General features: G+C 37.0%; 1 protein-coding gene and 1 long non-coding RNA gene across 2 annotated transcripts in view; one reads left to right on the top strand and one right to left on the bottom strand.

The window, feature by feature from the left end:
- The first annotated feature begins 3726 nt into the window (after positions 1 to 3726).
- Positions 3727 to 25952, top strand: part of IPO7 (importin 7) — a 55855-nt gene continuing 33629 nt past the window's right edge. The window contains exons 1-4 of the mRNA XM_077866525.1: positions 3727 to 3978; positions 20808 to 20889; positions 24572 to 24725; positions 25492 to 25650. Coding sequence (XP_077722651.1) covers positions 3895 to 3978; positions 20808 to 20889; positions 24572 to 24725; positions 25492 to 25650 — 479 coding nt within the window. The 5' untranslated portion in view covers positions 3727 to 3894. The remainder of the gene's footprint in view (positions 3979 to 20807; positions 20890 to 24571; positions 24726 to 25491; positions 25651 to 25952) is intronic.
- Positions 20819 to 25952, bottom strand: part of LOC144294699 (uncharacterized) — a 48728-nt gene continuing 43594 nt past the window's right edge. Inside the window, exon 4 of the long non-coding RNA XR_013362102.1 lies at positions 20819 to 21098. This is a non-coding gene — a long non-coding RNA (uncharacterized LOC144294699). The remainder of the gene's footprint in view (positions 21099 to 25952) is intronic.

The following is a 25952-nucleotide window of genomic DNA, read 5'->3' as shown; positions in this document are numbered from 1 at the left end:
AAATTGATTCTTTTTATTCCCTTTTCTTATAGTTGTACGGTCACTCCCTGGACCGTCCTTTTCTTTCATACCTGTAGGAAGACATGTTTTTTCTGTTAGAACAACAGAGCCATCATTTATAGGATCAGTTAACCAAGTGACCCTTGCATTGTTCCTTACTTCTATTTTTGTCCAATTCCATTCCAGCTCAAAATCAGCTCTGGGGATCCCTGGGTGGCTCAGACTTTGGCGCCTGCCTTTGGCCCAGGGCGCGATCCTGGAGTCCTGGGATTGAGTCCCTTGTCAGGTTCCTGGCATGGAGCCTGCTTCTCCCTCTGCCTGTGTCTCTGCCTCTCTCTCTCTATCATGAATAAATAAGTAAAATCTTAAAAAAAAAAAATCAGCTCTGAAACCTTGTAATTTATACTTTTCTGAATTCCTCAGACTAATCTTACCCAAGAAGGCATTATGTATTGGTTATAGTGGTATTGGGACTTGAGACTGAGCGTTGAGGTAAGTTTATCTATTTATGTTTCTACTGGCATAATGTAGCACTCTTTTCTTTCATCTCTACACATTTATTGATTGAGCACATGCTCATTTCTGTGTTTACCACAAAGAGAGACATTGTTCCTGCCCTAGAGGAGCTCACATCTAAATTTCCAGTCATATAAGTCACATTCTCCGCATCAGTAGCTTGACAAAAAATAATAAACCTACGGATAAGTTGGGTGTGCTAATCACATAGCAGCTAAGCTTTTGAAGAGTCTTGGAGCCAAACTCCTTGTATGGATAAAGGAACTCTGGTTCCCCAGACAGTTATCTAGCATCCTATGAGCTCTATTCTCTCTGAAGCACAATACACAGGCCCCACTGCAGCTTTATATTTATTTTTTATATTTTATTTATTTATTCATGAGAGACACAGAGAGAGAGAGAAGCAGAGGGAGAAGCAGGCCCCATGCAGGGAGCCCGATGCGGTACTCGATCCTGGGTCTCCAGGATCACACCCCAGGCTGCAGGCGGCACCAAACCGCTGCGCCACCGGGGCTGCCCCCCACTGCAGCTTTAGATCTGAAAAACTTCCTGGGTCCCAGTTCCCAATACTACAGCTTAAAAACCATATATATTTTTAAAGATTTTATTTATTTATTAATGAGACACACACACACACAGGCAGAAACACACAGGCAGAGGGAGAAGCAGACTCCATGCAGGGAGACATGAGACTTGATCCCTGGTCTCCAGGATCGGGCCCTGGGCTGAAGGCGGCACTAAATCGCTGAGCCACTGGCGTTGTCCAAAACCATATTTTCCATTACCACCTCTCCCTTTCAGTTTCAGGGAAAGGGAATTAATATTTTTGGAGCACTTTTTATGCGTCAGGTCTTTTTTTTTTTTTTTAAGATTTTATTTATTTAATCATGAAAGACACACACAGAGAGAGAGAGAGGCAGAGACATAGGCAGAGGGAGAAGCAGGCTCCATGTAGGGACCCCGATGTGGGACTCAATCCTGGGTCTCCAGGACCACGTTCTGAGCTGAAGGCGGCGCTAAACTGCTGGGCTACTGGGGCTGCTGTGTGTCAGGTCTTTTACATACATTGTGCTATGCTGTAATTGTCACAATTTCATAATGTACAAGTCAATCCTGGAATCTAAAATTGATATGTAGTAGTGCAAAGAGGATTGGATTTGGAATCATGAAAATTGAAGTATCAATTCTGGCTCAAAAAAAAAAAAATTCTGGCTCAGCCACCAACAACTCATTACTAGCTCATTCATTCCTTTCTTCTTCTATTCACTAAAATATTTATTGAACTCTTAGCAGACATTTAAGCTTCATGATATGTGATAGGGATACAAAAGTGAATAAAACATAAGCCTTATTTTTAAGGCTATCACAATTGAGGGATAGGTAGAGAGAGGAGATTTTTTTAAAGTTTATTTATTTTTAAGTAATCCCTAGGTGTAGACTCAATATGAGATTCAAACTCAGAACTCCAAGATCAAGAGTTAATGACCTCAAGATCAGGAGTCATATGCTCTTCCTACTGAGCCATCCAGATACCCCAGGAAGAGGAAATTTTTTTTTTTTAAGATTTTATTTATTCATTCATGACAGAGAGAGAGAGAGAGAGAGAGAATGAGAGGGAGGCAGAGACACAGGCAGAGGGAGAAGCAGGCTCCATGCAGGGAGCGGGATGTGGGACTCGATCGCGGGACTCCAAGATCACTCCCTGGGTGGAAGGCAGGCACTGAACCGCTGAGCCACCCAGGCATCCCAGGAAATTCTTAAATAGACTGTATCAGTACACTGATAGAGTTAACAATAGGTTATATTGGGATGCCTAGGTGGCTCAGTGGTTGAGTGTCTGCCTTTGGTTCAGGGCATGGTCCTGGAGTCCTGGGATTGAGTCCCACATCAGGCTCCCTGCATGGAGCCTGCTTCTACCCCTGCCTGTGTCTCTGCCTCTCTCTCTCTGTGTGTCTCTCATGAAAAGATAAATAAATTTTTTTAAAGTTATATTAAGGAAATTTTATGATCTTTCACAATTTAAGTAGCTTGTGAACCTTGGATTCTTTATTTGTAAATTAGGAATAATTATATAAACCTTCCTTCCAGGCACAGAAGTTGGCATGTAAGAGATATTAATATTGCAAAGTCCACTGTTTCAGGGAAAGATTTTTGTACCCCCATTCCTCTTTTTTTGCAAACTAAAAACAATAAGTGATCTTTTAACAAGTTGCATTTGAAGGTTTATGATTCATTATAAGTAAATATGTTTATATAATTTTATTATAGCGATGACAAATATGAAAAGAAATTTCTCAAAATCTCAACACCCTAGAAAATCAATTTATTTCATTTGCCAGCTTTGTTTTCCAGTCTGTGCCCATGTTTCAAAGCCATAGCCTCATATAACTGTTTTTGTGTTGTTACTATATGTAATATTTGTCATTTTAATGGCTGTGAAATATTTAATTGAATTATTTTAATTTGCTTAACAGTTCTCATATTGACATTTCTCTTAAAAAGCAGTGTTTAGTGAAGAGAATGAAAACTTTTAAAGCAGAAATATCCTGTTTGAAATCCTAGGTGAACTTCTTACTAAGTGAACTTGGGCAAGTTATTTAACCTTTCTGAAACTGTTTAACTTTTTTAAAAGGTGAGTGTAAATAAATAAATAAATGAATAAATAAATAAATAAATAAATAATCTAATAGAGATTATGTTCTTATTCTGTGTTTACAGGTGATTTATATAAAGTTCCTACCAAAATTTGGAGACTCAATAAAAATCCTATTTTTACTAATTGGTAATCATAGATATGTAACGTTTAATACCTTTCACACATAAAGTTTATTTAATCTTTTGTGTCATTTTCTTAGTATAAAGTCTCATGAATGGGAATTCTTGGGGTAAAGATTATGAACATTTTTATGGCATTTAGAAACCATCTGAAATTACATTTCAAAAAATTTTTTTCAATTACTAGCAATGGATGGCACCACATCTCGCATCACATCCGCCTCACGGTCGCATAGGTATATTATTATGGGAAACCTTTGCGTGTGGTTGTTTTAATTTTTTTTTTATGTGCTGCCTGAACATTTTTCCTTTTTGAAAAGCAAGACCTGCCTGTAGCAGCTACAGTTCAAAGCCACGTGGGCTGCGTAAAGCTCACGCGGACTACATCTCCCAAGGTGCCTCGCGCGCGCGCCGACAGGAAGTGGCTGGAGCATCTCCCGCCTCCACGCCGAGGCGAAGAGGTTCTATCCGGGGCCTTGGCGCTTCTCTTTCCTTTCGCGCCGGTTGCCGCTGCGGAGCGCGGCGGGTCCATGTGCGCTGTGAGCGGCGCTATTCCTGGCCCAGTAGCACCCGAACCCCGGGTTTGACCGAGTCCGCGCTGCGATGGACCCCAACACCATTATCGAGGCCCTGCGGGGCACCATGGACCCAGCACTGCGTGAGGCCGCGGAGCGCCAGCTCAATGAAGTAAGGACGCCGGGCGGGCGGCTGACTGTGGCAGGCCGAACCCTCTGGGCCTGGCCAGAGGCGCGGACGGCGTCTCTCAGGGGCCCATCAGGAGAGGTGGGGCGGGGACCTGACTGCGAGTGCCACGCCAGGGCGCCACGGGCTGCTGCGGTGGTGGCGGCCTCCGAGGCAGCCTTTGCGTCGGATCCTGAGCTGGGCCTCTGGCTGCGGTCAAGGCATGAGGAGCCGGCTGAGGCGAGGCGGGCGTGACGGGCTGGACACATGGCAGGCTCGGGTGGCCAGCCGCCCTCTGGCTCATTTCCAGCTCGTTCCTCGCGCCCAGGAGGGGGCGAAACTCACTGGGAGGTTTTTCAGACGTTTCCGGGAGCCGTCTCGCTGGCGCCGGGTTCGGAGGGGCTCCAGGGAATGTAGAGCTGGTCCTTTGGGGGCTGCGCCTGTCAGCTTGTCATTTCACGGGGCTGATCGGTGATCTGCACAACTTTCCTGCCTGCGACTGGGCGGCTAGGGAAAGCTTTCAGAGGCAAGCCCCCCGCCTCTCTGGAAGGGCGAGGGTAGTGCGGGCTACCTATATCTGTATTAGTCTGATTCCCTGTTCTACGCTGCTAATGCCACAGTGGGAGGCAGGGCTCTGTAGTAGAAAGTGTCGGGTGAAGTGCACCCTTCCAGGTAGAGCTGAACCACTGATTTTCTTGACTGACCTTGGGCAAGTCGCTTAACCTTTTGCTGCTGAGTTTCTCCCATTCATAAAATTAGGCTACAGGGTTGCTGTGACGGTCAAGTGAGAACAGTGTAAGGCAGGGTGCCTTGAAACGTGCCAAGCTTGTTATCAACTCGCTGAGGATTGGTTCCTTTTTTCCCCCTTTATTTTCGGGGGAACCACACTTTGGTAAAACAGCCTTAATATGTGGGCAGATTACTATCTTCAGTTTTATTATTTGTTTCTAAATTTCTGCAACTTTCTATATTTTAGTATTTTAAAGGCTTCTTAAAAGGACTCCTGTAATTTCCTGTGCCAGTTAATAATTGGTCTTTTGGTATCCTACTGAGTCTGCAAGCTTTAGTGAAGTTCAGTGTACATTTATTTTTAAACGGAAAAAGAAGTCCCTCTTTAAAGTAGAAATTCAGTTATTTTATGCTCCTCTTAGCTGGTAGGAAACTCAAGTAAAAAACATTTATGTTGACTTTTCAGAAGCCACAGGAGTATTCCTAATTGGACATCTTCAGTGTATAAGGCTGTTTTTAGAGATCTCTGCCCTCAAGAAACTTATATTTTTATAAGAAGCCTACCCAGAAAGTTTACGCAAATTAAGTGTAAAATTATTTTTAAATAAAAAAGTTAGGGACGCCTGGGTGGCTCAGAGGTTAAGAATCTGCCTTTGGCTCAGGGCGTGATCCTGGGGTCCCGGGATCCAGTCCTGCATCCTGCTCCCTGCATGGAGCTTGCTTCTCCCTCTGCCTGTGTCTCTGTCTCTCATGAATAAATAAATAAAATCTTTAAAAAATAAAATAAAGTAAAACAAAATAAAAAAGTTAAATCTTACATATGTAAGTGCAACTGTCATTAGATCATACCAAGAGTGATGCTAATTTTTTAAAAAAGATTTTGTGATTAATCCCTGCACCCAACCCACAACCTCAAGATCCAGAGTCCCCTGCTTTACCCAATGAACCAGTCCCCATCCCACCCCCCACCCCCCCAAATTGTTAGGCTCAAAGTCACCTTGGGGGGAGCTTAGATTTCTTTTGGGTATAAAATAATTCACTGAAATACATTCCCATTTTGAACCATTATGAAACTATGGAGGGAGTTCTAGATCACTTTGTTTTGTTTTGTGAGAGATACAGGTTAAGATGAACATTATTTTGTCTATGAAGTATTAATGCATAGGTAAGTTTAGGTGCCCCAAAAATTTAGTCAGTGATTTCTACCATGATTTTATTATTCTGACTAAACATGCTGTTTGTAATTGTTAATTTTAAAAATTATTTGAAAAAAAGAATTGGTTCCCTTATAGAAAAATTTGAAATTCATTCATTCCTCAAGCAGATATTGAATGTCTAGTAATATACACTGACATCTTATACTTGAGACCTGGGATAAATATTTCATAGGCTGATTTTTAGAAGATGAATAATCAAAATAGTATAGCATTTTAAACTGTTAAGCTTCTGTTAAGATTTTGGAGTACTCTGGAATATTGAACAGTGCTTTTCTGACAAAATTTGTGGTCTAGCCTTTATTTCTGTGATTCTTAGCTGTTTACATTCTGAAATTTCTTTCCATTATTTAATCTTGATTTTTTAGTAATTTTTCCTAAGATAACTTTTCTTTTAATTAGAAAATTCTTATCTTTAGTCTTCATTCAATTTTAATCAAGTGCTTCCATTTGAATGCTTACTTGCTTTGACTTTTTTTTTTGTGGCAGAACCTTGATTTAGGAAACAGATCCCAGATAAGTCTTGAAGAAGGTTAACTGTAGTAAGAATGAGGAAGTAACAGTTTATTTCTGTCAGGCTCTTCTTGCTTTGGATAAGACAGGAAGCAATCATTCCATACTGCTTTTATTCAATTGGAATTATACTTTGGTTCATTTAGTTAAAAGAAAAAGATGATTGACATTTGAGTGAATCGCTTAAGCTAATTGAAGTGATATCACTAAGTATAAAAATTGTAAATGTTATCAAAGTATTATAATGCAGATAGTTAAAAACAGAGTTCTCTTGCCTTACAGTGATTGCACTTAACTGTTCCATCTTCTTGGAACTGTTTTATTTCAGTAATCTCCCAGACTTGATCTCTTCTATCATTGTTCAGCTGTCTCTGTTATCACCGAGGACTTCCCCTGAATACAACATTCCAGACACTCTACATCTCCCTTCATTTATTTTTCTCCATAGCCCTGGTTTATCATACATATTTTATTTAGTTTCACTAGTATAATTTTAAGTTTTACAAGGTGAGGATTTGTCTTTTGTTACAGCAGTTCTTTGATTTGTCAGTGTTAGGCTTTACTTCATTAGGGTAGATAATAATATGGGCTTTAGCTCTGTTAAACCACCCTCAAATTAAGGGTATTTAAACCATTTATATATTTTTATGTTACATATAGATAAAATTAAGAAAGTTCCGTTAAACTACTAGAGACCACAGTAAAGACACTTTTCGGCAGAAATTTCAAGATATATTTAATACTCCTTACTGACTTAACTCTGTGGCATGGCATGAATTTTGATTTTTTTTTTTTCCCCTCTCAATTGCTCTTACAGTGTTGGACCGTGTTGTCATGTCCCAATTTGAAATATCATCATGTAACAAGCTTTGGCTCAAAGACTGGAGAAAACCGATAAAAAGTACAAGAATTCTTGGAAATATGATTGAGAACCCACTTAGTTACTGGGTTGTTTGTTTTTTTGTTTTTTTTAACTATGAAGTGTTCTATACTAGCTGAGGGATGTTAGGAAATTTATTTAACTTCTAAGCACCATTTTCCTTTATGTGTAAGATAAAAGTAGTAATAGTATGTATGTCATAGTGTCATGTGGGTTGAGTGAGATGAGGCATGTAAAAACTTCAGGAAAGTATTTGGCACCTAATAAGTTCTTTCCAGGTTATTTGAACTACTGCATAAGTGCCAACTGATTAACCCATCTACTGTGCCATGCGTTTTATTTCCTGTCTCAGTCTAACTGTAGTAGTTGTATATTTCAGTGGAAAATGATCAGCACTAATGGAGAAGGAACACAGGTGTCTGAACAGTAAGATCATTAGTAGCATTACTGTAACACGAAAATTAGCACAATTATAAACACAGTGCCTGGCACACTATGGACTCTCAGCAATTACTTGTATGCAAAGATAAATAAGAACTTGAGTAATAGAAATGTCTTTCAGTCTTTAAAGTAGATTTGTGGGATGCCTGGGTGGCTCAGTGGTTGAACGTCTGCCTTCAGCTCAGGACATGATCCCTTAGTCTCAGAATGGAGTCCCCACATCAGGCTTCCTGTAGGAAGCCTGCTTCTCTCTCTGCCTATATCTCTGCCTCTCTCTCTGTGTGTCTCTCATGAATAACAAATAAAATCTTTAGAAAAGTAGATTTGTGTACAGGAATCTGTCATTTATCATTTAAATTATATACCTTGAGATTAATTGACTTCTGTATATCTATAGGTAGAGTTTAAAAAAAATTTTTTTTTAAATACACGTGACATTTGGTATTCATTCAACATTCATCGTATATTATGTTTCCAGAGACTGTTTGCTACTTCCTACTCTCCCTCTCATTCACTTAGAAATTCTTGTTTCTTCATTTATAAGATAAAGTTAAGATATCTCTGAAGGTTTTGGCAAATTATTATAGTAGACAATAGTCTTTCTGCATTCTTCCTGATTTAGCTGTCAGTGTTCTTCAGTGGAAACCTTTCTATACAAACCTTTGCTTGTGCGCCCACCCCTCCTGTTAAGCTCTTTCCACCTAAAAATAAGTTTTCTTGTTCACAGATCTTATTAATCCCATCTTAAATGCCATCTTTTCCTACTCAGACCTTCTTTGGTACTTTGTAAATTGAAAACTCCTTTTTAACACCTAGTTATATATATTTGTCCTTAAATTTTAACTATTTTAATTTTATTTGAACTAGATGATTGTTGTCACTTCTCTTTTTTTTTTTTTTTTTTTATTTATTCATGAGAAACACAGAGAGAGAGAGAGGGAGGCAGAGACACAGGCAGAGGGAGAAGCAGGCTTCATGCAGGGAGCCCGATGTGGGATCCGATCCTGGGTCTCCAGGATCATGCCCTGGGCTGAAGGTGGCACTAAACCGCTGAGCCACCCGGGCTGCCCTGTCTCCTACTCTAAAAGTTCATTGACTTTGAACTTCTCTCCAGTGGCAATAAAATCTGTAGATGGTGTTTTTTTTAGTCTTGTGAGATTAGCTGAGAATGGACTATTCAACAACTCATTATTTCTGATTGTTTTCAAATATTTCAAAAATACTTGAAAAAATATTTGAGTGCTTATCATGTGGCAAATTCTATCTTCATGCTGGGGATACAATACTGTACACAAGACAGAGTCCTACACAAGTCCTCAAATGAAGCTTAGATTTGAACTGAAATTTTAAGTGTAATGTCAGGAAAATTTTTTTTGAAATGTTTATTCCGAATAACAGTTCCCAATCTGGTTCTTTTTCTTTTTTTAATTTGAGAGAGAGAGCAGGGGAGGGGCAGAGGGAGAGGGAGAGAGAATCTTAAGCCAACCGTGCTCAGTGCAGAGCCCTACACGGGTTTGATCTTAATGACCCTGAGATAACCTGAGCTGAAACCAAGAGTCAGGCTCCTTTGATTCATTTAATAGCAAATGTCTTTTGATAGGCACTGAACTAAGTGGTTGATAAAGAAATTTGTGATTCCTGCCTTTCTGGAGTTTCATAGTCAACACGGCCCTCACAATGCATGCGGTTGAGACTTATAATAGAGCTATGTGTAAGTTTTGGATAAGAAAACTATTAAATCTGACTTTGCTTAAGGCAGATATGATCTTAGCATGAGTATTCTTTCCCTCTTATACTTGCAGCAAGAAAAATGCCTTAAGTAGAATTAGAAGGCTTACCTAGGAGCCTTTTAAACTTTCAGTTCCTAAACTTAATGTGCTGTAACGTGTTTATGTAGATAGAAATGCTGCTTTCTCACATACTTTATGTGAAAAAGTAAGTGAACATGGCTTTGATAAGTTTCTTAATACTTCTTTGTGTTTACCCTTTAAATTCATAGACTACCTGAGTCACTTCTAGGATTTTCACAAATGATTACAGTTACTACTATAAGTGATATATTTTATTCATAAGTGGTGAGTTTGATTTTGTTTTATTAAAGGACTTATGAAATGTTCAAGTAATGAAAATATTAGGTCTGGAAAAGTTCAAAATGATGGCATGTTTGTAGTACAATTTGGCATGTCTAGAAATTCAGCAAAATATTTATGGGAATATAATGTATATTTTTGGAAGACAGAATAGTCTGTAGTCTGAACAGGTAACATTCCTTTTTTTTTTTTTTTTTTTTTAAGATTTTATTTATTTATCCACAAGAGACACACAGAGAGAGGCAGAGACACAGGCAGAGGGAGAAGCAGGCTGCAGGCAGGGAGCCCGATGCGGGACCCCATCCCGGGTCTCCAGAATCATGCTCCGGGTTGAAGGCAGCCCTAAAACGCTGAGCCACCCGGGCTGCCCAGTAACATTCCTTAATTAGGAATATCTCTAAGTAGATGCTGTTTTGAATTTAGGAGAGGGAAAGTCCCTGTATACTTTGGCTGTTACACAGGAAATTATTCAGTGACAGCATGTTAAAGATCTGAAAGAAAGATATCACTGGCATTAATATTCATAAGTAAATTTCTCTTTTAGATATAGATGCACATAGTATTTAACTTATTATTTGCTTCTATCAGTGGCACATTAATGATGAGTTTGATTTAAAGTGGGGTTTTTTTCTTTTGGTAAATTTGGTTAAGGTAATTTGTAATTAAGTTTTTTTTAAACTCCTTGGTTGAAAAGCATTTTTTAATTTTTATTTACTTATTTTCTTGAAAAGCATTTAAGTATTACCACTATTTAATGAAAAACTGAAAGACATAATGAAGAGTCTCAACCTGGTCCTAATTCTACCACTATGATGACTTAACCTCTCTCTGCCTAATATTTCGTGTAAATAGAGTATTTGTCTTTGTCAAATTCTTCTTTTAAGATTGATTGATTTGAGAGAGAGCATGGGAGGTTGGGGGAGACAGGGAGGAGAGAGTCTTAAGCAGACTGTAGCAGCCCCATATCATGACCCTGAGATCATGACCTGAGCAGAAACCAAGAGTCAGATGCTTAATGGACTGTGCCACTGAGACGCCCCGTCTGTCAAATTTTTTAGTAAAGCAGAAAAGTTAGGGATCCCTGGGTGGCGCAGCGGTTTGGCACCTGCCTTTGGCCCAGGGCGTGATCCTGGAGACCCGGGATCGAATCCCATAACGGGCTCCCGGTGCATGGAGCCTGCTTCTCCCTCTGCCTGTGTCTCTGCCTCTCTCTCTCTCTCTCTCTATCTCTGTGACTATCATAAATAAAAAAATAAATAAATAAAAATTTAAAGCAGAAAAGTTAGAAATCCCTTTGCTCTTGGGACACTTGGGTGGCTCAGTGGTTGAGCGTCTGCCTTGACTCAGGGCCTGATCCCAGGGTTCAGGATCCAGTCCCACATCTGGCTCCTGCAGAGAGCCTGCTTTTTCCTCTGCTTATGTCTCTGCCTCCCTCTCTCTGTCTCTCATGAATGAATAAATTACAATCTTTAAAAAAAAAATCCCTTTGCTGAATAAATAAATACAATCTTTTTTTTGAAAAAAAGAAGAAATCCCTTCGCTCTTAAAATTATCTGGTTGTTTTCATGCATATATTTTGATGTCATAGTGCCCTCATGCTTGTCTTTTTCCTTAAAAATAGTGTAAAGTACAGTAGCTAATTGAAGCTCTCTTTGGTTGCATTCCAAAGAAGGGAAATAATAAAAAATTACCTCTTAAAGGGTTACTATAAAAGATACTGACATCAGGTAATTCTTTTTTTTTTTTTTTTTTTTTTGACATCAGGTAATTCTATTGGAAAATGTAGGTCTAAAGGGGCAATTGATACTGAAGAAAACAACTTAAGTTTTAAGTCAGGTTTGAGGATGTGGTAAACATCAGATAGAAAATGTATAGCAGGGGGATCCTGGGTGGCTCAGAGGTTTAGTGCCTGCCTTCAGCCCAGGGCGTGATCCTGGAGTCCCAGGATCGAGTCCCATGTTGGGCTCCCTGCATAGAGCCTGCTTCTCCCTCTGCCTGTGTCTCTGCCTCTCTCTCTCTCTCTCTCTCTCTCTCTCTCATAAATGAATAAATAAAATCTTTAAAAAAATGTATAGCAGGCAATTGGGAATGTGGAATTGAAGGTTATGAGAGAAAGCAACAGTAGAAAACTTATTTTTCTGGGTAAATTGTGAGGAAAGGAGTATGAACTAGAGGTGTGGGGTGAACTGGATGGCTTCATTGTTGGCCATGCCCGTTTTTTGGAACTTTAAGAAACAGGAAAAAGGAGACTGGAGAATTGTGCGTAAAAGTAGGAGGAAGCCAGGAAAAGGAATTTTAAGTAAGAAGGTTGGTTGTAGGAACTTAGTTTCCTTTTTACTTAAATGAATTTCATAGATTTTCTACCAGTGAACACGAATTACTTATGTAATAAGTAAAAAGCTATTAGGAAACAAAAGGTTGACATTTCTAAATGAGAGAAATTAAAGCAGAATGAAGACTTTGGAGGGAAAAGCTTTTAAAATATTGGTAACCTCGGAGAAAGCAATTTTCTGATAAAGTTAGTAGAATGCTAGTAAGAGGATGGGGAGAAGACTGTAGGTTAAAGGGTTAGTAGGGTCTGGGGAAATTTGTTTATGTGAGTATGTGTATTTTTTTCTTTTGTAAAGTTATACTTACTTTGGAGAATAGGGGAAGCTGCCCATGGAGTAGAAGTTTTTTAGGCCTATTAATACCTAGTAATAATAGCTTTCCATTTATGATGTTTTATAGTCATCTATTCTAGAATTACATCCTTGGTACTGCTTTAAGACTGTGTCATCCGGGACGCCTGGGTTAGTAGTTGAACATCTGCTTTCCACTCGGCATGATTCTGGGGTCATGGAATTGAGTCCTGAATGGGGCTCCCTATAGGGAGCCTGCTTCTCTCTCTGCTTCTCTGTCTCTCATGAATAAATAAATAAAATCTTAAAAAAAAAAAAAAGACCCTATCTTTATCTGATTGTGTAAAAATTAAAAAAAAAAAAAAGTTCACACTTAATATAGGTCTCGATTTGGTCACAATTTACCTATTCATTTTTTTTTAAGATTTTATTTATTTATTCATGAGACATACAGAGGGAGAGGCAGAGACATAGGCAGAGGGAGAAGCAGGCTCCTCATAGGGATCCCAATGTGGGACTTGATCTTGGGACTGGAATCACCCTGAGCTGGAGGCATACTCTCAACCGCAGAGCTACCCAGGCATCCTTTACCTATTCATTTTTGTTTTTCATTGTTGTTTTTCATTCTCTTAATAAAAAATCTCTTTTTTAAAAAATTTATTTATTCATGAGAGACAGCGAGAGAGAGAGGCAGAGACACAGGCAGAGGGAGAAGCAGGCTCCATGCAGGGAGCCTGATGTGGGGACTCAATCCGTGGACCTCAGGATCAGGTCCTGAGCCAAAGGCAGACGCTTAACCACTGAGCCACCCAGGCGTCCCTTAATATAAATCTCTTAAACCTTAAACTTTTCCTTTTAAAAATCTTGTCTCCCCATCTCTATGGGTTTAAATCCTTTTAATGCAAAATTTTACCTGTTAGTCCAGGTAGAATTATTAATACCCCAACCTATCTTATAGTGATCTTTCATCTCTGTAGTGTCTGACACATTGTAAGTACCAATAGATAGAATAGAGGTAAAGGAAAAGGAGATGGAGTTGTGGCTGTTGAGGAATTTTGATGAAATGAATTAAAGGTGAATGTCAAATTATCTGGGTTAATGACAAATAATGAGAAGGTAAGAAGTTATATAGAAAGGTAGCTTTGTGTTACCTTTTAAACTTGAGTATTGGCAGTTTTAGTTCTACCTAATGATGTATAAATGACCCATTTGTTGCTTCAGTTTTCCTGGTTCTCTGATTGCTGGAAACCAGGAGCTTGAAGAAGGGCCTTTTTTTTAATAGCCTTTTTTTTTTTTTTTTTTAAGATTTTATTTATTTATTCATGAGAGACCCAGAGAGAGAGAGGCAGAGACATAGGCAGAGGGAGAAGCAGGTTCCATGCAGGGAGCTCTATGTGGAACTCGATCCTGGGACTCCAGGATCAGGCCCTGGGCTGAAGGCAGGTGCTCAACCACTGAGCCACCCAGGCGTCCCAAAGAAGGGCCTTTATTAACTAATGCCAACAGTTTACATTTATACCCTAACTTGTGCTCTAAAACATTTATTGTAGCATCTTGAGGCCTGTATCAATGTTTACTTGTTGAGAATACCATAATTACTCAGATTTTAGAGTCTTTGTAATAAAGATTGATGGTAGTGATATTTTTACTTAAATTTATGTTTTAAGTTTACTATAAAATGTGAAGGTTTTTTTTAATATATGATGATTATAATAAATATGATAGAAATTCTTTCAAATATGTTAGTTTGCTGTCCCCAAGAATGCCAGAAAGTTATTAGAGATAACCTAGTGCTTAAAAGGGTAAGTTTTCCTATTTGAACAGTTAATCTATATCTGTTTACTCTTTTATAATTGTACTGATTTGTGGTCTTTTACTTTTTTTTTTTTTCATTTTAAAACTTAATTGAGGTATAATTTTACATCCTTCAAAATATTTCTTTCTTTGAAAGGGGGGTCCCCCTCATAAAATATATCTGTCTTAAGTTAAACTCAGTGATTTTTAGTAGATTTAGCACGTTGTATAACTATCACCACAGTCTAGTTTTGGAAACTTTTCATTAACCCAGTAAGATCCCTCCTTCCAGTTCAATCTCGTATCCCAATCTCCTTCCAGTTCAATCTCATATCCCAGGCCTAGGTGATTGCTAATCTACTTTCCCTCAGAATTTTCTTGAGAATTTCATGTCTGATAGTATTACTTTATGTCTATTTGTTAACTTTCTTTGGGAGACTATAAGGCATTAGAGATTTCAGCTGGATGGAAATTTGTATGGGGCAGGTAGGTAGATATCCATCCAGGTTGAATTTGCTTGTTACTTCTGCTGCCAGAAACATCTTTCTTACCCCTTGGTCTAGCTCAGCTGTCTGAAAGTAACACATTACCTGTTGCACCTTTTAGACTTGTACTTGTGTGTTTTTGAAGGCAAAGTGACTTAAAAGAGTAATAAAATAAATATTTTAATAGTTCAGTTTTGTTGATTTTTTATTACAACTTTATTGAAGTCAACTACTTAAAGTTTCCACTTTGTTGTTAAGATTTTATTTATTTATTAGAACATGAGTGTATGAGCTAGGGGCTGGGGGTAGGGGGGCAGGGGCAGACAGAGAGGCAAAAGCAGACTCCACCCTGAACAGGGAGCCTGATGCTCTTCTCCATCCTAGGACCCTGAGATCATTACCTGAGCGTAAGTGGAATGCTTAAAAGACTGAGCCACCCTGGTGCCCCTCCAGTTCAGTGGCTTTTAGTATATTCAGTTATGCAACCATCACCACAAACTTTTTTTTTTTTTTTTAAGATTTTATTTATTTATTCACGAAAGACACATACAAAGAGAGGTGGAGAAGCAGCAGGCTCCATGCAGGGAGCCCGATGTGGGACTCCATCCCAGGACTCCAGGATCACGCCCTGACCCGGAGGCAGATGCTTAACTGCTCAGCCATCCAGGCGTCCCATCCACAAACTTTAGAACATTTTCATCACCCCAAAAAGAAACTCCCAACTGTTAGTGGTCCCCCTCTCTGCCCCCTGCAAACCCCCCTTCCTAAGGTACTGGTGTCTTTCACAAAATGTATTTTTAAGGTTCACATATGTTGTAGCATATATAAGTGCTTCATTCTTTTCACTACGAAATAATATTTCATCACATGTATGGATATGCCTTATTTTGCTTATCCCTTCAGTTGGTGTACTTGTGGGTTGTTTCTACTTTTGGGCTATTATTAATTAATAATGCTGCTGTAACTGTTCAGATAAAAGTCTAGTTAATTTTTTTAAATTGAGGGATAATTCACATGTAATATTAAGCTCAAATATGTATAGCCCATTCCATTTTTACCTAGGTACCACTATTCAGATCAAAATTTATAAAACATCTCTATTGGCTTAGAACTTTCCCTTGAGACTTTCCCAGTTGATACCTTTCCTCCTTCAGGTTACCATTATTCTGACTTCTGTTAGTTATAAATTAGACTTGCCTATCTTTGAACTTCATATAAATAAAATCACATGGTATGTACCTAAGTAGTCTAGCTTCTTAACATGTTTTTTTGAGGTCCGTATTATTGCTTGATTGCGTAGTTAGGCTTTTTTTTAAGTTACTGTATAGTATTTCATTGTATGAATTGTACCATAGTTTGTTTATACATTCACTTATCAGTGCACAGGTATTATTGTGGACATAAGCACTTATTTTCTTGGGTATATAAAACTAAAATTGCTAGGTTGTAAAGTAGGTGCATGTGTGAAACTGCCAGTTTTCCAGTATGATTGTACCATTTTATGCACAATCTACCAGCATTGTGTATGAGTTCCATTTTTTTTCACATTCTCACTAGCACTATGATGCTTTGCATACATTGTTTTCAGGTAGGAGTGTCCACTTGTACTGATTTTTTTGTAAATTGCCTGCATATATTTGCTAATTATGTTTTGGAGTGATTTTTTTTTTTTAATTTTTTTATTTATTTATGATAGTCACAGAGAGAGAGAGGCAGAGACACAGGCAGAGGGAGAAGCAGGCTCCATGCACCGGGAGCCTGATGTGGGATTCGATCCCGGGTCTCCAGGATCGCGCCCTGGGCCAAAGGCAGGCGCCAAACCGCTGCGCCACCCAGGGATCCCTGTTTTGGAGTGATTTTAACTCTTCCTCAGATGTTGCAGATATCCCCCCACCCCCTCCGCTTTTTTAAACACTGTTTATACTGATGAGAGAGTGGAGCATATAAAAATCTTACTTTTTTATTTACTTGATATGAAAACTATTTTTATAGCTCATGATTAGCTTTTTGGTGTCATGTCTTTTGGTGTCATGATTAGCTTTTTTTCCACCAAGATGATAAAAATATTTACCTTGGGGTTTTATTTTATTTTTTAAAGATTGTATTTGAGAGAGAGAGACAAGAGAGAAGTACTCTCACTGAGCAGGGCTCACTCCCAGGATCTGGAAATCATGACCTGAACCAAAGGCAGATGTTTAACCAACTGGTTCAAAAGGTTCCCCTGGGATTTTATTTTTTATATTTAAACCTTAAGTTAGAAGTTGATAAAATTCTTTTGTTAGTGTAACATTTGTGGAGTACCTATTGTGCTTGTAGGAAGATATAGTTAGTGGCACATGGCTCACTTTTAACTCACAGGTGGCTGTATATGTGGGGAGCCAACAAAAACAGTGGTAGTTGTGGTGGTTTTTGTTATTTTAACATGACCCCTGAACATAATCCAACAACTTTATTTGGGGTTCCAATCATAGAAAGCAGTCGTTTTCAACTCACAAGGAAAAAATGTAGTATTGGGACCTCAAGAGAACTTATTTACAAAACCCCATATATTGTATTTTATAGGCTATTTATTATTTATTTATTTATTTATTTATTTATTTATTTTTAAAAGATTTTATTTATTCATAGAAACAGAGAGAGAGAGAGAGGCAGAGACCCAGGCAGAGGGAGAAGCAGGCATCATACAGAGAGCCTGACGTGGGACTCGATCCAGGGTCTCCAGGATCACACCCTGGGCTGTAGGCGGCGCTAAACCACTGCGCCACCGGGGCTGCCGTATAGGTGATTTATAAAGGACCATTTGGCAATTTTCAGTTTATGCCCTACTGACTTTAGAACATACTCTGAGGTAGATGAGATTCTATTGTCAATGTAGATAAAAGCAACAGAAATTTGTTACATCTTGACATTTACTGTAATACTTTCACATATTTTACTTATTCCTTATAATCATCTTGTGAAGCAAATTTAGTACATTAATTTTGTAATTAAGTCTTAGATTTACTGAATCAACTTGCTCAAGAGTTAAAAATGTTGGAAGTAGCATCACCTGTATTTGTAATCAGACTGTCTGATTCTAGCTGTCCATTCCAGGAATTCATAATTTGATGCAGGAGATAAGATATATACTATAAGTAGCCTAAAAAGTTCCCTACTAGTAGTGTGGATAGTAGTGTCCTTTGTGGGCTCATTTATCTCTTTAATATAAACACTTTTTTACACTGCACTGCCCCTAGGTGATCACAGCTGCTTCCAAGGCATTTTTATAGTTGTTTCATTTTAGTTCTTCATTTAATAAATTTGTTAAATACCTTAAATGCCAAGAGTCATGAGGACCTTGGTTTACAAATAGTATAGTTCCTATCAGTGAAGCTTAAAATCTAATTAACAGCAGAGGCAGACATAAACCAGTCTATATATATATAATGATTACAAATACGTAATAAATGGTATGGAGGAAAACCCCCCCGAGATTATGAGACTAATAATAGGGAGCCCTACTTTAGCTTGAATGATCAATCAAAGCCTTCTCTAAATGTTTAGGAGGAGACTCAAAGAATGAAGCTGTGAACCAGTTAACCCTGGTGGAACACTGGAGAGAAGAGTGTTATAGATAGAAAGCTATAGCATGTACAGGACTCAGAAATGTAGTAATTATGTTTGTTGAAAGAACCTAAAGAAGGCTGCTAAGGTGGGAAGTAAGAAAGTTTCTCTAAATGAGACTGAAGAAATAGACCGGGGCAAGATAATGCAGGCCCTTAAATATTAAATAGGATTTGGGGAGTCGAGTAGAAAGCTATTTAAAAAAAAAAAAATTTTTTTTTTAAAGGGGATTGGTAAAAAAATAAAAATAATAAATAAATAAATAAATAAATAAATAAGATTGGTTTACAATTTAAAGACCTTTGCTGCTAAATGGAGAATGAGCAGGAGGGTGGCGAATAGTTAAGAAAGATGATAGTCATTTGGACTAGGTTGATATTAGTGGGAATGGAGAAAGTGGGTATATTATATGAGTATTTTGTATAAAGAATTGACAGGTCCTGATGCGTTTAATTGGGGTAAAAAAGAGGGAAGTATTAAAGAGGTCATTCAGTATTTGACCTAAGTGACTGAGGATAGTGATGAAAAAGATGGGGAGAAGTAGTACAAGAAAGTAGAAACACAGCTTTTAGGGGAGAAGATGCTTTGAACAGTATAAATTTGAGAGGCCTGTGAAGGTAGAGATATTAAATAGATCTCTTAAGAGTGACCTGGACTGGAAATCATGTATTTGACAAGTAGATAGTATTTAAAGACCTGGTTGGATGAAATCAGCTGGGGAGTGTAAAAGATGGCCCATGACTTGAGCAGTTATAGTTTAAATAGCATAAGAAACCAAAGTAATTTGAGAAGGAAAAGACCAGGAAAAGTGGTCTATGAATTGCTTAGGTGGAAGGATGTTTCAAGAAAGTTATAGTGGTTAATGGTGGTTGGAGTACTGGAAAGGGCAGATAACTGCCCTTCATCCATTTAACTACTCCCATTCATGTCTTAAATTTAAGCGTTTTTTTCTGAGGTTAGAAGATTCTCCTTTTGATTCTTTAATAGTGTCTCTACCCCTTCTACTGTACTTTATTATAATTACTTGTTTTTACTATCCTTCACATTAAACTCTTAAGTTTCCATGGGGTCACAGAGCCTTATTGTTTTGTTTCAACCCTTGTATACTTAGCTCCTGGTGTGGTGTCATACACCAGGAACGTCTGAATAAACAATTTTTGGAGTGACAGAATTCCAGGTTCTAATGTAGAAGAAATTTTTTATATCCAGAGGGAAATTTTTCTGTTTCTAAGAATGTTTTTGTGGAATATTGGGGGGGGGAGGAGTCTGTAAAGAAGAAACTAAAATAAAAGTTACAATTGTTCACGTGTATATGTTAAGAAAACATGCTAAAACTTGGGCTGAAATGAAGAGATGACATAGGTGGTAGTTATATTTGAGGAGAGGGAATGCTACTCTGAAAACATTCAAGAAGGGATATAGCTTGAATGTTCAGTTCTTTTTCTAAAAACCAGAAGCAAATATGACAGTTTAGGAATCATTAAGTAACTTTTTTATACTGTTAATGAACGTTACCAGGGTGTGTAGTATAAACTGCAAAATAGAAAACATGTAAAGAATAGCTCCTTTATAATCCCACCACACGAGAGATAAACTATATTAACATTTTGGGTATATTTCCTTATTTTCTAAATATGTTGTGTTGGATTTCATATAAATGTATTTATTATTATCATATAGTTTGTATCCTACTTTTGTTGTTGTTGTTGTTGTTGTATCCTACTTTTATTGTATATTCAAAACTTTGATTTTAGAACGCCTGAGTGGCTCAGTTGGTTAAGCATCTGCCTTCTGCTCAGGTCATGATCTCAAGATCCTGGGATTGAGCCCCATGTTGGGCTCCCTCCTCTGTGGGGAACCTTCTTCTTTCTCTCCTGTTCCTCCTCCTCGTGCTTGTTCACTCTCACTCTGTGTCAAATAAATAAAATCTTAAAAAAAATTGATTTTAAAATTTTCTGTTTAAATATAGCATACATACAGAATAGTCATTGTAAGGGTACAGTTGATTAATTTTCACAAATGGAAGACACTGAGGTAAAATAGCCATATTCAAAAATAAGACATTATTAGCACCTTGGAAACCACTTCCCAGGCTATTAATTTTTACTGATTTAGTCTAGTCACTCAAAACATCTCTTTGGAGAAATTATTACTGAATTGGGGAAATAGGTATTACAGAGGATATTGTTTTTGAGCTGTTGCTGTTCAGTGTAAGTTAAGAATGCTAGTTAGGATAAGTGGGAAGTAGAGCAGTATGCAGGCAAATGTAAACATCTAAAATATTTTAGGAGTTAGGTTATTAATTTTTTTTTTTATTCATTGTTGGTGAGTGATGGGGGAAGTAAAGCTGGGACCAACTTGCAGGTGGGTAGCCTTTTGTGCCAGTCAAACAGTGGAATAGAGTACTGAGAATATTTGCAGAAATTTAAAACTTTTTTTTATTTTTTTTATTTTTTGTTTTGTAGGCACACAAGTCTCTGAATTTTGTTTCAACACTGCTTCAGATTACTATGTCGGAACAACTGGATTTACCTGTGAGACAGGCAGGCAAGTTGCTGAATTATTTTCTTGGTTTTATGTAAATCAATTCTTTCAAAGGTTCATAATTGAATAGCAGAGGTGTGTTGGGTTGGCCCGTCAGTGATTTTCTTCCCTGAAAATCAGTTTTCCCTCATGTGCTTACTACAAACAGCTAGTGCCTTGGTATCGGTGGCAGCGTTAAAAGAATGTGTTATTTCGTTGAATTAAAAGAGAAGCTGAAAAGAGAAATTGATAGGGTTTATTGAAAAGAGAAATTGATAGGGTTTATTAAAAGATTCTGTGTATTCTCTGTTTCCCTACCCAGTGGATGATTCTAAGATAACAAACCTCTTTGTTTATGCAGTTGCTCTTTACAGCTTTTGCATTTACTGTTTTAATCATTTAAAAAGTACTAAAGTAGTCCTCCTGCCCCAATCCATGACTGATTACATTTTAAAACCCTCAGTGGATGCCTGAAACTGCATGGTACCAATGCTATATATACTACATTCTTGCCTACACATACATACTTTTGGTAAAATTTAATTTGTAATTAGGCAAGAGATTAGCCACAACTAATAATAAATTAGAACAATTATAACAATATACTATAATAAGAGGTATGTGAATGTGGTCTCTTAAAATATCTTATTTTACTGTTCTCACCCTTGTGATGATGTGAAAAGATCAAATGCCTGTGTAATGAAATAAGGGAAGGTAAATGATGTAGGCATTTTGACATGGTGCTAGGCTATTGTTGACCTTCTGCTAATATGTCAGAAAAGATCATCTGCTTCTTGATTATGGGTGATGAAGGATAACTGAAACCACAGAAAGTGAAACTGTGCATAAGGGAAGATGACTATTTCTTAGTTCCAGTGTCAAGAAGATATTGAGCAATTCTCTCAGTACCAAATCTGTGAAAATGTGATGTGCTACTTCTCATATTATCCATTGGTTTGCAAAATAATGGAATTCATATCTTTAGTGTCCTGTTCTTTATTTGCTGGTGTATTAATTTTGTCATAGGAAATACAAAGTACTAATAATTCCTCTATTCTAGAAAAACCAGTTATGTTCTAGTATTATTTTTTGGTGTTCTTTTTCCCTACATCAATGTTGTTAAAATTTTTTTTTGCTTCACTTAATGTACAGTAAGCACTTCCCTTTTCTTTACATAATATTAGTCTTAAAATTTATTTCAGTGACTAATTTACCATAATGTGCCATATGCAGTGAACCATTTCTCAGTTGTTAGCATTTAATCTTAGATTTATTAACAGTTGTATTCACAGTACCTAAAATATTGCCTGACACACCAAATGTACCCAGTAAATAAATAATGCATCTAAATTTATTTTTTAAATATTGGTATATAAGTAGCAGCACAATGATGGAACATTTTGGGGGCCTGTAAAATAAATAATTTCACTGGACCCTGGTGAGCAGTAAATCTTTTTTTTTTTTTTTAATTTCTAATTAAATAGAAAAACTTTGCTTTGATTATTTTAACTGTCATTTCTCTTTTACTAAAGAAGTTGGCAGTTTACCCATTTGGTTATTTTGTAGGTAAGCATCTTTGCCTTAGAGAGACAAATACCATACGATTTCACTCGTATGTGGAATTTGAAAAATAAAACAGATGAACATTGGGGAAAGGAAGGAAAAATTCGATGAAAATTGAGAGGGAGGCAAACCATAAGAGATGTTCAACTCTAGAAACAAATGGGGTTGTTGGAGGTGGGTGGGGGGAAGGGATAATTGGGTGATGGGCATTAAGGAGGGCACTTGATGTAATGCACACTGGGTGTTATATGCAACTGATGAGTCACTAAATTGTGCCTCTGAAACTACTTTAAAAAAAAGAATCTTGGGCCTTTAAATCTCAAATTTTTACTAAGATGTTGAAAGTGGCATTTAGGAGGGACCGTAACATTTTGAGATTTGATTATGTACATTGGCAAAATTAAATTGTACCAGAAAGTTGTATAGTTAGTATGTGCACAACCAGAAGCAGCCAAATTGTGGAATTAGTCGAAAAAATTTAAATATAATCATTACTTTAAAAATTACATTCTTATAATAATTGAATGATATTCTAGTGTAAATGGTGATTTCATCTGCTAGGCCTGAGAGATACACATTCATTCTGTCTTTGTAGCAGAGTCCAAGCATCCTGGATGAAATAGTCTGAATCTTGGTATTCTTACAGTGCAATTCTCACTTGTTTATGTGTTTTATAAACCAAACAACTTAAAATATGAAATCATAATTATACAAATAAACATATATGCCCCATTCTTTTATGTATTATGAAAGAAGTACTCAGGGGCTCTATAGAAGACCTAGGGCTATATCAAGTCTTAATTTTAATCTTTGTTATGTTTTGTAGCTAAAGAATCAAAACTCTGGAAATATTACTAATCTAAAATATGTTACATATACAGAGTCAGTGTTCTTTACTATAAGTGTAGTTTGTCTTAAAACTTGTTGAAAGGTAATTTAATGTGTAGTCAATCTTTTTGAAATACTGTATGTGGAGTATTATTTTAATTCCCAAGATAGAGCAAAGTAGAATATAAAAATCATAGGTATATCAGTTATTCTTACTCAGATAGGTGTAATACTCCAGGTAAGAGTTAATTACTAATCAGAGAAGAGCTGATGTAGAGTTTACTGATTGATTAATTTTGAATGATTTATGTTTCCTGTACATTATGTACATTTGTGATTGAGGGTTCTCTCTCTCATTTGCAGGGAGAGGACTGGATAAAAAGCATGGTTAACAATTTAGTTCAAAAAAAAAAATCTAGTTCGTATTGTGTTAACTAGTAGAGTTCAAGATAGCAGTGTGATAGCTAACGGAAAATAGTAATAATGTACTTTTTGAACACAGCACATTCTCCCATAAAATAACATGAATTTGAGGTGGTATATTAATGAAATGCTTAAATTTATAGACTAAAAATTTTTATGCTGTAATTTTTCTCTGATTAAAAATAACAGCCTTGTATGTCTTAGTCATTTTGGGCTCCTATAACAATTACTATAGACTGAATGATAGAAGTATATTCCTCAACAGTTCTGGAGGCTGAGAAGTCCAGAATCAAGGAGCCAAGCAGATTTGGTGTCTGATGAGGACCCACTTTCTGGCTCTTAGAACCCAACATGTTGGAAGGGGAGGAACCTCTCTAGGGTCACTACTATAAAGACATTAATCACTAAGAAAGGCCTCACCCCTAATACCATCAAACTGGGGTTTAGGATTTAAATACAAATTTGAAGGGGCCACAAATATTCGGTCTATAGTAGTGTTATTAATTGTGGAAGCAGTATTGGTGTGTGTATGTGATTTTGTCTTTAGAGATTTCACTTAGAAAATTTAAAATTAAGCCAAATAGCTTTCCTATAGAAAGGAGGATAAAAGTATAAATGTGATGTAAAAAGTCTTAATAGTTTTGTTTGTATAGTGCATTTGTAGAGTTTCTTAGGCTCTATGTTTAATAATAACTTCAGGGGTGATTGATTACTTAGGAATTAAACTTGAATTTTAATTATCAACTTAAATAGAATGCAGTATTTTATTTTTAAAAAGGGTATCTTCACTAACGATTGGTCTGAAAGAAATAAATGGTAGTGTGAACACTTAAAAAAGGGGTATTCACAGTGCTTTCACAGTAAATACTCTTATATTTTGACTACATTTTAGGTGTTATCTATTTGAAAAATATGATAACACAGTATTGGCCTGATCGGGAAACAGCACCAGGGGATATATCCCCTTACACAATTCCAGAAGAAGATCGACATTGTATTCGAGAAAATATAGTAGAAGCTATTATCCACTCTCCTGAGCTCATCAGGTATATGTATATTTTAAAACTTATCCATTGTAGCAGATACATAATTTGTAGTTTGTGAGGGAACAGTGAAGTGGGTCTTTTCAGAACACTTAAACCTGTCAGTAAATTTAAGAAATACTGTTACAAAATCCTTTTTTTTTTTTTTACTGCAGTTTTCACATTTATAAAAATCAGAAACTTATAAATTTATGTAAAATTTGTGAAACATAGTGTGATCAGGTGAAATGGGATAAAGAAAACTGTAGAATGCTGTCATAATACTCTATATTATATGGTCTTGCTATTTAAAAGCTCTTATTTTTATATGATTTTACAGGATTTCTTTTTAGGAGATTGTATTTATTTTTAGATAAGAGAGCGGAGAGGCAGAGGGGGAAGAAGAGGGACAAGCAGACTCCTATCTACGCTCAATGTGAGCCTGCTGAACATGAGCCCTGATGCAGGGCTCAGTATCACCACCCCAAGATCACAACATGACCCAAAATTGAGTTGGATGTTCAACTGACTGAGCCACCTACGCATCCCTGAATTTGCAGTATTTTTAATGAAAATAGCTATACTCTAAATGAAACTCATCAGTTGATGATAGGGATGAAAGATAAGAAAAAATAAAATCACTCGTAACATTTGTCAGTTTTCTTTTAAATCAGTAGGAACAGGTAGTTTTTTCTCAGTGACTTTTTGTGTAAGCAGCCATTTTCTTGTATGAGTAGAACTTTATCTAGGTAACATTTCTTCCTCCTTATTGTTTATTTTTGACTTTCAGGGTACAGCTTACTACATGCATTCACCATATCATCAAACATGATTATCCAAGCCGCTGGACTGCCATTGTGGACAAAATTGGCTTTTATCTTCAGTCTGATAACAGTGCTTGTTGGCTAGGAATTCTTCTTTGCCTTTATCAGCTTGTGAAAAATTATGAGTAAGTGTCAATTCCTACAGAGATTGGAGAAGTAGGAAAAGTTTGGAAATTTTAAGGTGTTTTAACATTTGGCATATGGAAATAAGTGAATTATATGTTGATTTTAATTAAGTATTTTCTTTTTGAAATAGCATTCTTATTTTCTACAGTCGCTTCTGTTGATTCAACTAAGAAACTACTTGTGCCCTTTCTTATTATTATCTGTTTCCCTATTATCCAATTCCTGACTATGGTCTTCTTAAATTTTGCTGATAAAGGCCTAAACATAAGCTTCTTTAAAATGTGAAGAGTATCAGAGTACT

This window comes from Canis aureus, chromosome 23 (assembly GCF_053574225.1).
Source record: "Canis aureus isolate CA01 chromosome 23, VMU_Caureus_v.1.0, whole genome shotgun sequence".
Taxonomy (NCBI): Eukaryota; Metazoa; Chordata; class Mammalia; order Carnivora; family Canidae; genus Canis; species Canis aureus.
The sequence above is the reverse complement of the archived record's forward strand: the minus strand, read 5'-3'. Positions and strand labels throughout refer to the sequence as shown.